This window comes from Atta cephalotes (assembly GCF_000143395.1).
Source record: "Atta cephalotes unplaced genomic scaffold scaffold00019, whole genome shotgun sequence".
NCBI classification, from domain to species: Eukaryota; Metazoa; Arthropoda; class Insecta; order Hymenoptera; family Formicidae; genus Atta; species Atta cephalotes.
In genome coordinates, this window is record NW_012130083.1 from 73,829 (window position 1) to 89,048 (window position 15,220).

Below are 15,220 nucleotides of genomic sequence, written 5' to 3' on the forward strand. Positions count from 1 at the left end.
GTNTAGTATATATATATATATATATATATATATATATATATATAGTATATGTATATGCACAATGTACGTACGTATATGTATATTTCTCTAGATATACATATATACATGTGCATCTACAAGTATGATGTATAATTACAAATGTATAAATATCCTGTTACGCCATGCGATGGCTTTTATAATAAATTCTAATTGCTTTTTGTCATAAAGCTGCTCTTTTTAAATTACACCATATCAGTTGCTGAGACCCGTTGACATCACAGTCCGCGATCTCCCAGAAACGCAATCGATACTCCTTACGATTCGTCAAAAATGTCTTCAATACTATATAAGAAAAGTTCATATTATGTATAAATACAAATATTAATATGTTGAAACTGGATACTCACTTCTCAACATTCCGCTGGAGATCGGCTTCGAAAAACCGATATCTTCGTTTGGGAAACGTGCGATTACATCCGATAGGATTCCTGTACCGAAACCTCGATTCCTATATTCCGAACGAATATACACCGAATCTACTACAGGCATTATGTATCTCTCTTTCATCGAGAATATTTCTGTACCTATACGGACAATTAAGAATGTTGCATTTGTATTCTCATTTAAAATTTTTTAACATCACATAATTACCTATAGGTTTAACGGTATAAAATCCGATCGCTTTGCCTCCTTGCCATCTTAATAAAATGACATCAGACTCGTCTACCAGAGTATACAACGACTCATATTTTTCCGGTCGTGGTGCGTCGAAATTTGGATAAACGATTTGGCTCAGTATATAAAAAAGCACTTTATCACGATCCGTTTGGACCTCCCGCCATTCATTGTCGAGTCGATCGCAATAAGCATCATCAACGTTGATTATCTCGTCATTTAATGTTACAGCTACGAAGTGATTGCTATCGATGCAATCTATGCGGTGGACGTCGCCCTGAATGTTCAAACTCCGTAGATCGAGTTGAATCGTTTTTGTTCGTACATATTTTTCGCATCTACGATCACATTAGTGTATTATAGTTATAAAAATATTTTTTTTATATGAAAGTGCGAGTAACAATTTGTGTTTTACAGATGAAAATCGAGGGAAATTCTTGCGATGAAAATTACTATTACGTAATCGACTAATTTTAATATTGACAACGCGGCCAAACTAATCAGATTCTGAAACAAGTAACGTGAATTCGTAAAAAATAAGTTGATTCATCACCTTGAACATATCATTTTGATTAGACGGAACGAAGACGCGAGTAATAAGAGAGAAATATTCGACTAGATTGCCCTACAAAAAAGTGGAACTTATTAACTGATAAGAATCGTAATTCAGTTGTCGTTCTTGGACTGCTTTATCGGTGAAGTATGCGCATGTGACAAGTGGAATTTACAATTGCAATATACGCCACGTGGCAAACACTTCTCGAATTCGACACGGAAATTTACGTACGTGATTTACAAATAGATTATATTGATTTCGTAGCACAAGAAATAAAAATCGTGTTTTCTCTATGTAACTAATGCATAAGCTAAATGTAACTTGTTCTCTAAGGCAGAAACATGAAAGTGAAAATTTTTTTCGTGAAGGTAATGGAGAAATTTATCACTTTTCTCATTTCCGCCTTAAAGAAACAGTTACAAGATATCTGTTCTTTTTACCTGAATCTCTTGAGTTATCTTTTTTCTTTTTCTCTCCATGTTAGAGAACAAAAAAATGAACAAAAAATTTAACTAAAAAAAAGATCTGTTTTTTTAGCTGCACTCGTCCAATTCATCTTTTCTCTTTTTTTCCAATGTGAAAAGAAAAATAGAAAAGATTAATCGAGCAAAAAACTTCATTTAAAAAGGATAGGCTAAGGACAGACCTATGATCCCTACTCAGGATTAGCGGTATATTAAAAAAAATGACCAAAAACAGAATTTCTCTTATTTAATTAAAAAAAATTATTTAAAGTATTTAAAATTACATTGCCATTGAATTACCAGCTGAAAATCAATTAGGGAAGATCATTAATGCTTTTAAAAAAAAAACCATTTATTTTCTATGATTATAGATATACATTACTTAAATTCTTGCAAAATTAAAATTTCCTGCATTAATTGTACAATATGTTATCTCCCTTCGTAATTTTTGCGTAATTTTATAAATTATGGAAATAATTAGGAAGTAATTATTATTTTGTGATAAGGTATTATTTCTAATTGCTCGATACGCTTGCGACCGATAAGAGTCGGTCGAGTACGATTACATAAGACCGGTTGAATGCTCAGATCATACGTAATTTTATGCACAAGTGTAAAATATAAGGGCATTCGGTCGTTATTATCAAAAGATAAAGAATTATATTCTTGTGCTCTTTTATTATATGGCCAGAGACAATTAACTCTTTTAGTATAGATTACTAACTTCTATGTGTGATTTTTTTTACGATATGATTATATTTATAATCGACGAGTTATATTCTAACTATCTTTATTCTTTGCGTGAACTTTAAAATCTTGTATTTTGCTTCAATAAGACAACGATAGAAGTTAAAGAGTTCTATGCTCTCATGAATTGTGTCCGAATCTTTACATTACATACATAATTCAACATTTATTAATTGTAAACGTCTATACATTATAGGTATAAAACTCCAACAATACGCAAGATTCCTGATTGCAATTTAGAAAGTCCACTATATCGCTAAGCGAAGAAGATAATAAGATTGAAATAGAAATATGCCTTATTGAAGAATTTTCATCGTCTGATTATAACATTCAGTTGAAAAAAAATCCTAGATAAGTGTGCAGATGGCAACGCAGTGGTGTAACTAATCGCGGGCCGTGAGGGACACGAATGACACGATGGAAATTGACAGATTGCATTTTCTTCTCGCTTTTCCTCTCCAAGACATGCGCATGTCCGTTTTGATTCTATTGCAGATAACGCCAAGATATCTCTCGTTGATAGACGATAGCATGGAACATATCATACATTCGTCTATATACGCCCACGCGCTTAGTACATCGCGCAGTTGGAGTAAGTGGACACCCGTGTACACCAACACATTGAAAGCAAAGAGCTGATCCCAGGACTCCCAGGGTCCGTCAATAGTGACGCGCTGACGTTGGGAGAGTGCGCACAGTACAGCCAGTGCAGTCGCGCGTTAGCTGGACGACGCGGAAGGGATACGCGCTCGCTTCAATGTCGTCTTCGTCGCAGCTCAGTGAGCACGACGCCAATTATCAACGATTCAACAACGATACAAACCAGCCGCTCGATCAGGAGATTACTAATGGCTCGAATCGACGTAAGTCTCCCTAAAACATTCTCGTTGACCTAAATATATCTAAAGTTCCTGTATTCTGCAATAAAAAAATGGCTACAACGTTATGAATTGCGCACTGTTGACAGGAAGGATATTGCTTTTGAATGACTGTCTCTTTTGAACGAGACAAATCGATATTCTACTTGAGACTCTTTGTTGACAGCACATAGTCGTGTAAAAATAATTTCTCTTTAACAAATATGCAGATTTCGTTTTATATTTGTGAAATTTTATTAATTTATGAAAGTATTTTTATTGCAGTACTTTATTATTTGTCAAGAAATTTTTATGATTTTCTTTTAAAGGTATGTTATGATTATTGAGATAATTGCAGATTTTTTTGCAGAATATGGTTCCATGCTGTCCTCACCTTCTTCAGGAAGTCATGTAAGATCATCATTTGGCAATGCTAACAATACTAATCAACTGAATTATAAGTGCGAAGCGAGTCAAACTGAAAGCATGACCGAGAATACAGTGTTCACTACGTGTGATGTGCATTGGAAAATGCATTGGGAAATGAATTGTCGTGAAGCTGCAATATATTTAGAGGTAATTATATATTGATTTTCAAGTCTTATCTAAAATGATAATAATTAACAGAATGCAGAGATTACATATCTACTAAGCTTACGCATATCTATTCCGCTTGCGGCAAATTGAGTGGCCAATTATTTTTTTCAAGGATACCTATTGTATTCTATAGTACATTATATTCTGCAACATTACTATGTAGTTATTAGGTAATATACAGAGATATATATTTCTCACATTATAAATATTTCACAAATGAACAATATTGCATTGATATGTAAGATGTTAAATATTACCAAGTTATAATTTATTGATAATCAAGATTAAAATATGATATATTATTTTTATCATTATCATCAAAGTGATTATTGTTTCAGGAAGGCAGAAACAATGAGAAATTTGATTCTCATCCAAGGCATCCTGAAGATATGCCGGCGTATTTCTTAGTCCATAACAATTGGTACAATGGATTGGATTTACTGATTTCGTTAATTCTCTTGTCTCTAGCATTTGTAGAAGAGCCTGCTTTGCCGCTATTCAAAGTATTCATGCATAGATAACGGCATATCACTTTCTTTATCGATATCTTTTATGTATATGTTTTGTCGTAGGTACCAGTATGGGTACATGGCTCGGTAGAATTACTTGCATTAATTACTATCGGTGTGCAATTGACTTTAAAGCTGAGATGGACTGGCTGGGCACCTATGTTAAAACACAAACGTACAATGTTAAAAGTAAGATACTTTTACTGGAAATATTTCTACATAAATATTTCTATATTACAAATGTTTGAAAAAGCAGAATACTGCATCATAGTTTAGTAACGTGTTTACGAAGGTGTCTTCGTAAACACGTGTGTGAGAAAAACGGATTATTCATATAATCGGATTATTCAAAAGTTGCTCGTTCTTACACTTGTGACTGATCATTATTATGCAACGATATAGAGTATCAGACAGTAATCGTGTATTTATTAACGATCAACGACCGCATTGTGATGAGTAATGGTTACTGCAACGGAATATGTAATGATTTATTAGCTTACTTACATAATGAGTTTTGGAATTAGTGCAATGTCAGACGCGTCGCAATATTCCTCATAAAATTTAAATGAATAGAGAATGACGATTTGAAATGATTATCAAAAATGTAACAGCTGCCGATTATGGAGTTAGGTTATTGACTTCTTTCGAATATTCTTATTCATAATAATTTCTATTTCAGTGTATTACATTAGCAATCATGTTTCTCGAAGCTATGACAGTTCTAGTACGGCAATCCTCACATGTTCGTGTAACGCGCGCCCTTAGACCGATCTTTTTAATAGACACGAAATATTGCGGCGGTGTAAGGAGATTCATAAGGCAAATACTTTTTACGCTACCACCTATCTTAGATATGCTGGGTCTTCTTTTTTTCTTGATTATTGTATATACCGTATTGGGTTATTATATGTTCTGTGAAATAAACGGACATTTCGCTACAATGCAAGATAGCTTCGTCAGTCTGTTTGTTCTTCTTACCACTGCCAAGTGAGTAGATACAATCTGACAATATAATTAATTTAATAATGATTAATTTAATATGATTTATCGACAACGCACTTTGTAGCTTTCCGGATGTAATGATGCCATCATATTCCCAAAATAAGTGGTACGCGATATACTTTGTATCTTATTTGTGTACCATGTTGTACGTAATGATGAATTTAATGCTGGCGGTGGTAAACGAGACATTCACATCTTGCGAGCGCGATAAATTCAAGAAATTGTTCCTGCACAAAAGGAAAGCGTGTCAACATGCTTTCGAACTCTTGGTTTCCAAGCAAAACCCTGATAAGATACGATTTCGTCAATTTGAAGGATTAATGCGATATTATGCTCCGAATAAATGTATGTATACAAGAGTTTTTAATCAACTTTAGTACTATTTCTTTGTCAAACGCGCATATAACTCAAATTTCATACAAAACTCTAAAAGTAATAGAAATAATTTTATATCTACAATAATATATGATTTTTGTAGCCATATGTGACATTGTTTTAATGTTTTGTCATATGAATAAAACGGGAAATGGCGCTCTAAATTGCGAGGAATTCTTATCGATTTATGACGCCAATACACTTCAATGGTCCTTGCAATATTCTGATGTACCATGGTACCGCACTCTGTGGTGGCCTTTGCAAACGCTATGTAAAGGAGCTAATGCTATGATCAAGTGGTCTTATTTTGAAACTTTGGTGTGTAAGTATATGTGTAAATAATTTTATATATAAGAATGCCTTGTATTTCATCATTTGTAATTTTACAGATATGATCATTATCGGTAATTGTATCGCCATGATAATAAGAATCTTTGAACCGAGTAACTGTCTTGAAAAATCGGTGCACGCGTTTGCTGCGTGTTGGGATACTCTGTTGTTCGCTGAACGTGAGTAAAAAAAAATAATAATCTCTTAAAATGAATATCTTAAAATGTAAAAAAATCCGTAATTAAAATATGTAAATAAATTTACAGTTTTTATTGCTGAAGCATTCATAAAAGTATTAGCTCTTGGTGTTCAATCTTATCTGAGCTCTGGATGGAATCTCTTTGATTTCGGGACAACAGTAATGACCAGCGTCGCTATGTGCGCTCTTATGATATTCCCGTCGGCTACATTTCTGGTTTTGTTCCGACCTCTCAGAACACTGAGATTATTTAAGATTAAGAAACGCTATCGAGATGTTTTCGGCACTCTCGTAATTTTGTTTCCTCAGATGTGTTCGACTGCGATTGTTATGCTGGTCTTGTATTATTTTTTCGCGATCATTGGAATGGAACTGTTTGCCGGATACGATATGCGCGATTGCTGCCAGTTAGTATCAAATCAATAATTATATATTTTTTCTCTTAATTTTTTAATATATAAATCTAATTTTATTAAATATGTTCAATAGGGATACGCCTATTAAAGATTTCTATCGGTACTCTGTCAATGATAGCTCGGAGTTGGGATATTACTATCTTAACACTTTTGACAATCTCATGGCGAGTAGCATTACACTTTTTGAATTAACAGTTGTTAATAATTGGTATGTACAAATGGATGCATACGCATTTACTGCGGGCATGTATACAAGGATATACTTTATGATATTTTATCTGGTGACTATGATCGTACTGACTATTGTGGTATCCAGTTTCTTAGAAGCTTTTCGATTTAGGATACAGTATAAAAAATCAACTTCCAAGCATGACGGTAATAAATATATACTTAAGCAATAGAGATCTTTTTCGTCAATTTTATAATTTTTTTTAATTTTTAGAAGAAAAAATGCTTCACGAAAAAGTGGAATTAAAATGGAATGAATTGCAATGCATAATCGAAGACTTTCAAATTTTGGAAGATCTACGCAACTCTTTGGTTGTTGGAGGAAGCACTTTCTTCATTGGTTCACGGCCACGAACGCGAGAGGTTTTACAGAAAAAGATGTATACATATGAAATAAATGAATGGATAGCCGAAGCAAAATCCGAAGAAAAGCAACTTACACCTAATGTAACACATAATGTGGAAGATGGAACCAACGATGGAGGCATTTCTGACACCGATCATCTTATACTAAACGGCAATTTGCGTCATCAGCAAAACGATAGTATACCTATTCAGTAAATTAAATTTTTGACTTAGACCATATTTTGAAGATTAATTTATATAAATATCTCGCTTACATTTGTGTAAGTGCATTTATCAACAACGTAGCTTGTTTAAACATTAACGAATATATCTTGATAATAGGAAAAGCTAATGTTTATGCACATATTGAAAATTTTATTTTATACACGGAGAGAATTTTTTTTAATTTACCCTGAAAATGTGGTAGTTGGTACAATACAATATTAAAAAAATTTTTACCATGCACTTCAGTAAAATTGATCAAACTTATTTTATATTTTATTATAATTTTATTAATAAATGAGAGAAATTTATATAAAATTCTTTGAAGTACAATGTCCCAGGACTATTTTCAAGCTAAATTCTAAAAAAAAAAAATTTCTCCGTGTAATGATCGATAGAATTCTAAAAGATGCAATTATAAAATTTTATCGCAAACGAATAACTTCCTTTATAAATTTTGATATTACAACTAGTCATAAATATTATGAAGATTCATTTTTAGAAAATAATTATTTCTTAAACTCACGTTAATGCATTTCATAGTGATAATAATTTATATATGCGGCAAATATAAATATACTTTGATTCTAATTATTACAAAGTATATTATAAAAAATAATATTGTATATTGGATCATATCATTTTGATATTATTTTTATACAGATGATAAGCAACGTTGTCTTCGTCATTCTATAAATCGTATTGCAAAAAGCTTAATTTGATTTGATTTTGAAAATAAATCGCTAGGGCGAACTCGAAGATCGCGGGATTCGAAGCAAAATGATCTTAGCTATATTTATTAATTTTTTTTCTTATAAATGAATTCCAATTTACAAAATTTAATATTTTAATTAAAAGAATGAAGCAAATATATTCTTTCATCTCGAGTCAATTTTGTATGATGCTAATACGATGTGTAGACATATCTAATATTGTTATGTATTATTAGCGTGAAAGAATGTTTTATTGTTATTTTTCTATTTTTAATGTGATAATTCGTGTGTTTATTTAACAAATACATATTTTATTTATGTGTATACAGAATATTATATATAAACTTATATTTTTCTCTGTTCTTCCACAAAGAATATCATTGTATAATTATTTTAATTCATATTTAATTACTAATATATATAAATCATTTATTCCAAATTAATGCTCTATTTTCACTCCGCTACCACCTAGCTTGATTATCGTGACATCGAAATCATTTTCCTTTAATTCTTTTGAGAAAAGATCGATGGATTCGTTTTCAATGTCTGGTGGCAGCAAAACGTATGCATATCCACCTCCACCAGCACCCGTAAGCTTTGCTGCATATGAATGCGTAAATGCCATTGCACAAATCATCTCTAATCTTGGATGTGTCACATCTAATGAAATTAGTAATCCTTGATTCATATTCATAAGAACCTGTGAAGTAACATTAAAAGATGGTTACAATTTCCAACATATTACATATGAGTTTTAAAAATATAAAAAATATATAACAAAATGACATATTGAAGTTCACAAACACAGATGACATTTACCGATAACTTTTCAAACCAATAATCTTCCATAGCTTCTGTAGCTTTATCGGCGATTTTGTTCATTTCTGTAAATACTTCCCAAGCATTTTGCGATACATCACCGATACAATCCAAAATAGGATTGATGATGTCAGGATATACATTCTTGATACGCGCTGCTCGTTCGACTTGATCTTTTGTACTCCGAATAATATTCGTATTAACCAGTAAAATTTTCAGATTCAACATATGTGGTAACATGTCCACCAGCTTTTTCTGTTGAAATTTTATTACCGAACCGTATGTGCACACGCTATTGTCGATTCCGGACGGAGACTCGTGCATAATTTTCTCACAGTTTAGAGCGTATTTTGAAATCTTATCGAGCTCGTCCTTGTTAAAAGTACAGTGTTGATTGCCCTTCTGTAGAATCGACCAATGTAGAAAACATGCTGAAAGACATACTGCGAATGATGCTGAACTGCCCAGACCAGTGCCAACTTTTAATTCCGTGGATAAATGCACGTGTAAGGAAGTTTCTTTCACATTGATACATTCTTCATAAGCGATATAAACGAACAAATAAAAGAACGCTTGTAAACTTAATTTCTGTTCCTTGGTAATTTCATTGTTGCTCTTGTCTGTTGAATCTTTTATCAAATCGATAAAATCACTCACACAACTATATAATTGATTATTTTTTTTGACCGATGGATAATCGAAATTATCACTAAAGAAGTGGTTTCGAAATACGTAAAAAGGAAAACTAAAAGATAATTTGATATCAGGAAACTCTATCTTAATGATGTTCCTTAAATATTGTGATCTACACCGTTCAGTGAATTTAACAGTGGTACGTAAGTTTATGCTACTCGCCACAGCAGTTCTTCCGTACACCGCCGCATGTTCTCCGAATAAAATGATCTTGCCCGGTGCAGATATTTTGAACTCGATCATTTTTCTTACGATTAAAAATTTTTTTATCTGAGAAAATGATATAACACTGAATATATTGGATCTGTTGAAATAGATTTCTATTAGAAGTATGTAATTATTTAATGGATGATCCAGGAAAAATCATTCATATAAAAACTTTTGAATCTTTTATGTTGTGTTAAAAGTAAGTAATATTAGCTTTTTATCAATTCGTTATTAATTTGCTATCCATAAAAGAAATTTAACATTCGACAGTTAACTTTTCGTTTTTTCCCATTGTTCTGATGTTAAAGTTGTTAGCGAAATGGCATGAATTGTCTTCAGTTCTTCTTCTAGAACTCCATACACAAGCCTGGATTACAAAATTTTAATTATTGAAACTTTGTATCATGAATTTTATTAAGAAATTTAAATGAGAAAACATTAAAACTGATGTATAATTTCAGAATGATGTGTTACCTGTGACGTACCAACAACGGCTTTCCTTGGAATAAATCAGAAACGACAAATACTGAAAATTTCGCACCACAACCGTCGGATTGATCCACTACTTCCTGTAACACACAATGCACTGCAAACAATATCTTTCTAAACCCCTCAACGGATATTTAACGAACGCAAATAATTTTTTTCCTAGCATCAATATTCTATAAATAAACGCTAAATATCAAACACAGTCAGAACACACATCTATACATATACATCTGAATATAACATACTTGATAGCGATACAAAATTATACTTAAGCTTATTAATAAATGTTGTTTAAATTAGATGACATAATTCGAATGTTTCATTTACGTATTAAGTTAAGACTAGGATATAGAGTAGAGAATGTTGAGATTTGTTATAATGATGTTATAAAAACACCAAACGCATATATATATCGCACTGACATTAATGTAAATTAAGATAAAGATAAAAACTTAAGGCAACGTTCAAGGCTATGCATGCATCTTGTTTTCTAGATATTGGCATGTAATCTGTATAATAAAAAATTGTTTTCTATTAATAATATACTGTAAAATATATTACCAATGATGTAGTATTTTTAAAAAATGTCAGAGTAATACATTCATATATTAAATTCTTGATTTAATTGGTATTTTTTGATAAATTTATCTGATATTTTAAAAATTACATTACAAATATAAATATAAATGTAAATAAATAAATAAATAAATATATATCGTGCAAAATATTTTTTAGTTTGTATATAAATGAAAATATAATCAAGCATCACCTTGTATATTTAACCCAAGTAATAGTCATATTTATATTATATTATTATATTTATATTATTGAAGAGGACTCCAAAGTGTGTGAGTTGAAATGTTCAAAATAAAGAAGATATTATTTACCAACAAAATATTCATAATTTTTATTATTTTTTAAGATTATTTTGCGCCTCATCACCAGCGTTTGACTCTCATTAGTTTTGATTTCTGTTAGTTATGTTTATGTGTTAGTTATGTTTAATGTTAATAGAAGCATAACTATAATTGTGATTGTATAGAATAAGCAATTAAAGTTAAATATATAGCATTGAATATTATTCGCACACTAAGAAGAGATGTAAAAGACATATGTACGTATATTAATCATTCAGTTTTCAGTGACTTAGCATATTCATTTATTATTTGTAGGTACAAAAACTGACAATCACATAAAATGAGATTTAAATTTTTAATTTGCTTTTACACATGTTGATAACTACTAATACAAAATTTTAAGATTTTGAAACCTTATTCTATATATATATATACGATGGTACATACAACTTTAGACAGAAGTCCGTTCTTTTTAGTTGATTTCTTGTGTACAGTCTATTTTTCTTTTTTTTTCTCCAATGTGAAGTAAAAAAAGAAAAATGAACTGTGCAAGACATTCAACTAAAAAGAATTGATCTACAGATGTAAAATAATCTATTGTATGTACATTATTATGCTGTTTTATTTAATTATAATCAATATATTAAGTTTATAATGAATTAAATTACTCATACAGAATTAACAATTTTTCTTCTTTATTAGATTTTTTCTCAAAACACAATCTTTGTGATACGAAATAAGTGTGAAAAAAGTGTAGCGAAAGAATCAACGTCGCGGAAAAAGGATAGCAATGACGATCGATTCGATTTTAAATGTTTAAAGTTATTTATTTATTATTTACAAATGTAACAATTTGTACATTCTCTGTTTTCAGTAGCTGCATCATTTAATGTGATTTGATTTTACTTGCAGCGTTCTCTTTCCTGAATACAAATAGTTGGATGTAATTAAAATATACAAAGAAAATTAGAAAATGCCCACATGAATATATCGATACTAAAAGCGCAAATAAATCCGGATATCTTTCAGGAGGTTTTACAAATTGGTTGATAATAGAAAGAAGTAACACACCTGAAATAGATCCATAAAACGCGAGCAAAAGCCAAGACTTTTTATAATTTAACAAATCTGACTTTTTATAATTTAACAAATCTGAGAGAACTATATTTTTCTTATATTGTTTTATTCTATTTTTCAATTTTGATTTATCTTTATTTAACAAGTTGTTTGTTCTATCATTATAAAATAGATCGGGCCATATCCAAAAAACGGAATAAAAATAAAAAATTATTGTGCCAATATAAGCAAGGTACAGATTATCCTTTATAAATAATGGTAGCATACTAAAATGCGAGATGATCAAGAACCAAAAGCAAGGGAGAGGATCATTGTGAAAATGCAGTAAAACTGGAACAGCAACCAAGAGAATGGATTTTTCATGAACTTGAAATGAGAAAAGGAAGAATGCCAGAGCAGAGTTTATTAGAGACAGTATAAATGCATTCCTCATAGGTGATAAATACAAACTAATGCAACTCGGTAGAACTGCGCACGTTGTCATTATTAAACAGATCTTGGCTAATTGCTCGTTCGTGAAAATCTGTCGCAATTTGTAAAAAACATTGATTGCGCACCAAATATTAGCAACTTTGTCTTCAAACACGCCTCTGGAAAAAGGGAATAATCTGGACACCGTGCTGAAAAATAAATCTCTACTCTTTAGAAATGGCATCCAGATAACATAGAACATCAACAGCACTGCAAAGGATATGTATATCAGCATGCGAATACAGTGAGACCAAGATCTTGTTTTGTTAGGTGTGTGACGTCCGAGTATATAGAAGAAAAATGGTAAAGCATGATACAGTTCCATTTGCTTGTAGTTCAGCGCTAGGACAAATAGAATTGAGCCAATAACAAATGAATCTTGCAGCACAACAGCTACAGCAGTGACAAAGAAACCTAGTGACACACAATTGTACTGAAAATGACCATGATCTATTAATATCAATCCTGGATAGATCAATGCTATCAAAACAGCAATGTCTCTCTTTGTAAATTTGAATATGTTAGACTCGCTAAATTGACGATTGTCCCAGGAATGTGAATTGATTATAAAATATATGATAGCCGGCAAATAAATAAAAATATCTGCAATTAAGACGGTCAGTCTCATGAAGTGCTTATGCGCAGCATTCTCGAATCCTCTGGATTCTCGCAGCTTCACGAAGGAAGGATCTATTCTGTTCGCAACATGGCCTAACAGGAGACTGTGATATGCCGTTAAAGGTGGATAATCTAAACCCCAGTATTGTAGATCATTGTCTGTGGTATTAATATACCACTTGTTAAGAGGCAGATTCAATGTGATCTCCTGCCAGTGTCGTTGGGCTTCGTAATCTCCGTACATAGGGGGTTTGCCCTCTCCACTGTGAGAATGGTAAGTAATGCAGCATCTCAAGAGAATGGCAAAGGAGGTGATGAAAGCAAGCTGCAGCTTTCCCTGCATTCTCTGTCATACAAGTATCCTCGTTTGTCACTCCAAATAACTATCTTCGAATCGAAACTAATCGGCAAGAATTTCGAGAGGAGATTTCCTAGCAAAATGCCACGTCATGCACTTTTATTTCGTAAATAATGAAAAAAAAAACAAAGAAAGAGAAAAAATCGATCTACATACCACATATGCAGCTTTTAATCCCTCGGTGACTTTGTCTTTAATGTACTCCTCGCTATATGGCATATCCAGTCGCAATGTTTCTCGGACAGGAAACACCTGTTAAATAATATCCGGGTACTATCAAACTCAGGTATCTGTCGGCAAGGCTTATCCGACACTTCTTTTTTTAGTCTGTTCCCATTCCACAAGAGCCACGTCTACAAGAATCACCTACAATAATGGTTTCGATATCGATACATGGAACGATTTATTTTAGTATCGATTGTCGATATCTTGAGTTTATGCGCCATCTGTGTACGCTTTTTTCAACTTCTATTTGATAAAAGGAATTTTGCTGATTCTGCAGATTATTTGGTTCGTATTCTAGCTATTTCAATGCAAAAAAATTATTATTAATGAAATATTCAATTTATTTATTTAGATTTAACATTATACAAAATACTTTATATAATATCTATATTTACAATGCAGTATAATATTTTAATTGAAATTGCATTTTTTTTACAATCATCACTCATATAAATAAACAAGCATGAATAACAATAAGAAAAGTATAGTTTCAAAAATAAAAATTAATATTATCGACTCCTAAATATACGCACATGTTCAAGAAACGTCACGCGGTATTCTTCTTATTTTATATTATTATATGAAACAATATTTTCAGTTTGAAAATAATATTTCTTTGATACGTAACTTCTCTCTTGACGAAAATATCTCCGTAGAATTCTAGATATTAACAATATTTATTAATATTTACAGAGTTGAGTAGTAACTAGTTAAAACATTAAAAGTTAAAAAAAAGTTAAAAAGTTAATAATTTTTAACTTAACTTAATTAATTTTAAATGCATTAAATTTTAACTTAACTAAGTTACTTTTAAACATTAACTTTTTAACATTTTTTTTAAGTTAAACAATTTTTTTATCTCTTTTAAATATCTTAGAAAAATAATAAGATATAATAAGATTAAAGGCGTATATTCGTAATCATCTGTTCATATTTTAAGACCATCTTAAGTAATTTCTTAAGATGCTAATATAGCCCTCTGATTGATTTAAGCGGTTATACCATAAGTCTTAGTCTATAATAGATGTTTTAAGCATTAAGTTATAAGAAATTGACTAATTACAGTCAAATATTCGATTGTAATCAACTTTTTATGCCTTGAGGTTTATTAAAAAATAATCACTGATCTTGTATCTTCTCTATGCTGACAGTTTTTTTAAAGTTATATAATTATATCGTTATGTGTTATATA

General features: G+C 31.2%; 5 protein-coding genes across 5 annotated transcripts; 1 reads left to right on the forward strand and 4 right to left on the reverse strand.

The window, feature by feature from the left end:
* Positions 1-199: 199 nt before the first annotated feature.
* On the reverse strand, positions 200-1,221 carry LOC105619131 (soluble lamin-associated protein of 75 kDa-like). The gene is made up of 4 exons (XM_012200661.1): positions 1,208-1,221; positions 631-992; positions 387-563; positions 200-321 (listed from the first exon to the last, which is right to left on the reverse strand). Exons 1-4 carry the CDS (start codon positions 1,219-1,221, stop codon positions 200-202), a joined length of 675 nt encoding a protein of 224 aa, XP_012056051.1.
* A 1,957-nt stretch (positions 1,222-3,178) lies between these two features.
* On the forward strand, positions 3,179-7,495 carry LOC105619133 (two pore calcium channel protein 1-like). Its single transcript, XM_012200662.1, has 11 exons — positions 3,179-3,284; positions 3,649-3,854; positions 4,214-4,378; positions 4,448-4,573; positions 5,064-5,371; positions 5,451-5,731; positions 5,865-6,083; positions 6,151-6,270; positions 6,358-6,697; positions 6,780-7,081; positions 7,149-7,495. Exons 1-11 carry the CDS (start codon positions 3,179-3,181, stop codon positions 7,493-7,495), a joined length of 2,520 nt encoding a protein of 839 aa, XP_012056052.1.
* Positions 7,496-8,653: 1,158 nt separating this feature from the next.
* Positions 8,654-9,969, reverse strand: LOC105619134 (mevalonate kinase-like). The gene is made up of 2 exons (XM_012200663.1): positions 9,034-9,969; positions 8,654-8,914 (listed from the first exon to the last, which is right to left on the reverse strand). The coding sequence occupies exons 1-2, from the start codon at positions 9,967-9,969 to the stop codon at positions 8,654-8,656; spliced, it is 1,197 nt and encodes a 398-aa protein (XP_012056053.1).
* A 234-nt stretch (positions 9,970-10,203) lies between these two features.
* Positions 10,204-14,022, reverse strand: LOC105618922 (bolA-like protein 2). The gene is made up of 3 exons (XM_012200451.1): positions 13,960-14,022; positions 10,408-10,502; positions 10,204-10,300 (listed from the first exon to the last, which is right to left on the reverse strand). Exons 1-3 carry the CDS (start codon positions 14,020-14,022, stop codon positions 10,204-10,206), a joined length of 255 nt encoding a protein of 84 aa, XP_012055841.1.
* LOC105618921 (probable dolichyl pyrophosphate Man9GlcNAc2 alpha-1,3-glucosyltransferase) lies at positions 12,166-13,788 on the reverse strand. Its single transcript, XM_012200450.1, has one exon. It carries the CDS (start codon positions 13,786-13,788, stop codon positions 12,166-12,168), a length of 1,623 nt encoding a protein of 540 aa, XP_012055840.1.
* Positions 14,023-15,220: the final 1,198 nt, after the last annotated feature.

Bases quoted from the DNA above. Each gene is read 5' to 3' on its own strand.
- LOC105619133 (XM_012200662.1), top strand. From the start codon at position 3,179: ATGTCGTCTTCGTCGCAGCTCAGTGAGCACGACGCCAATTATCAACGA. The intron at 6,271-6,357 runs GTGAGTAAAAAA...ATAAATTTACAG, and splicing joins TACTCTGTTGTTCGCTGAAC to TTTTTATTGCTGAAGCATTC. The intron at 6,698-6,779 runs GTTAGTATCAAA...TATGTTCAATAG, and splicing joins GATATGCGCGATTGCTGCCA to GGATACGCCTATTAAAGATT.
- LOC105618922 (XM_012200451.1), bottom strand. From the start codon at position 14,022: ATGCCATATAGCGAGGAGTACATTAAAGACAAAGTCACCGAGGGATTA. The intron at 10,503-13,959 runs GTATGTAGATCG...TGTGTGTTACAG, and splicing joins GATTAAAAGCTGCATATGTG to GAAGTAGTGGATCAATCCGA. The intron at 10,301-10,407 runs GTAACACATCAT...TTTGTAATCCAG, and splicing joins CCGTTGTTGGTACGTCACAG to GCTTGTGTATGGAGTTCTAG.
- LOC105619131 (XM_012200661.1), bottom strand. The intron at 564-630 runs GTAATTATGTGA...TTGTCCGTATAG, and splicing joins TTATACCGTTAAACCTATAG to GTACAGAAATATTCTCGATG. The intron at 322-386 runs GTGAGTATCCAG...TTTCTTATATAG, and splicing joins CTCCAGCGGAATGTTGAGAA to TATTGAAGACATTTTTGACG.
- LOC105618921 (XM_012200450.1), bottom strand. From the start codon at position 13,788: ATGCAGGGAAAGCTGCAGCTTGCTTTCATCACCTCCTTTGCCATTCTC.
- LOC105619134 (XM_012200663.1), bottom strand. From the start codon at position 9,969: ATGATCGAGTTCAAAATATCTGCACCGGGCAAGATCATTTTATTCGGA. The intron at 8,915-9,033 runs GTAAATGTCATC...GTTACTTCACAG, and splicing joins ATTGGTTTGAAAAGTTATCG to GTTCTTATGAATATGAATCA.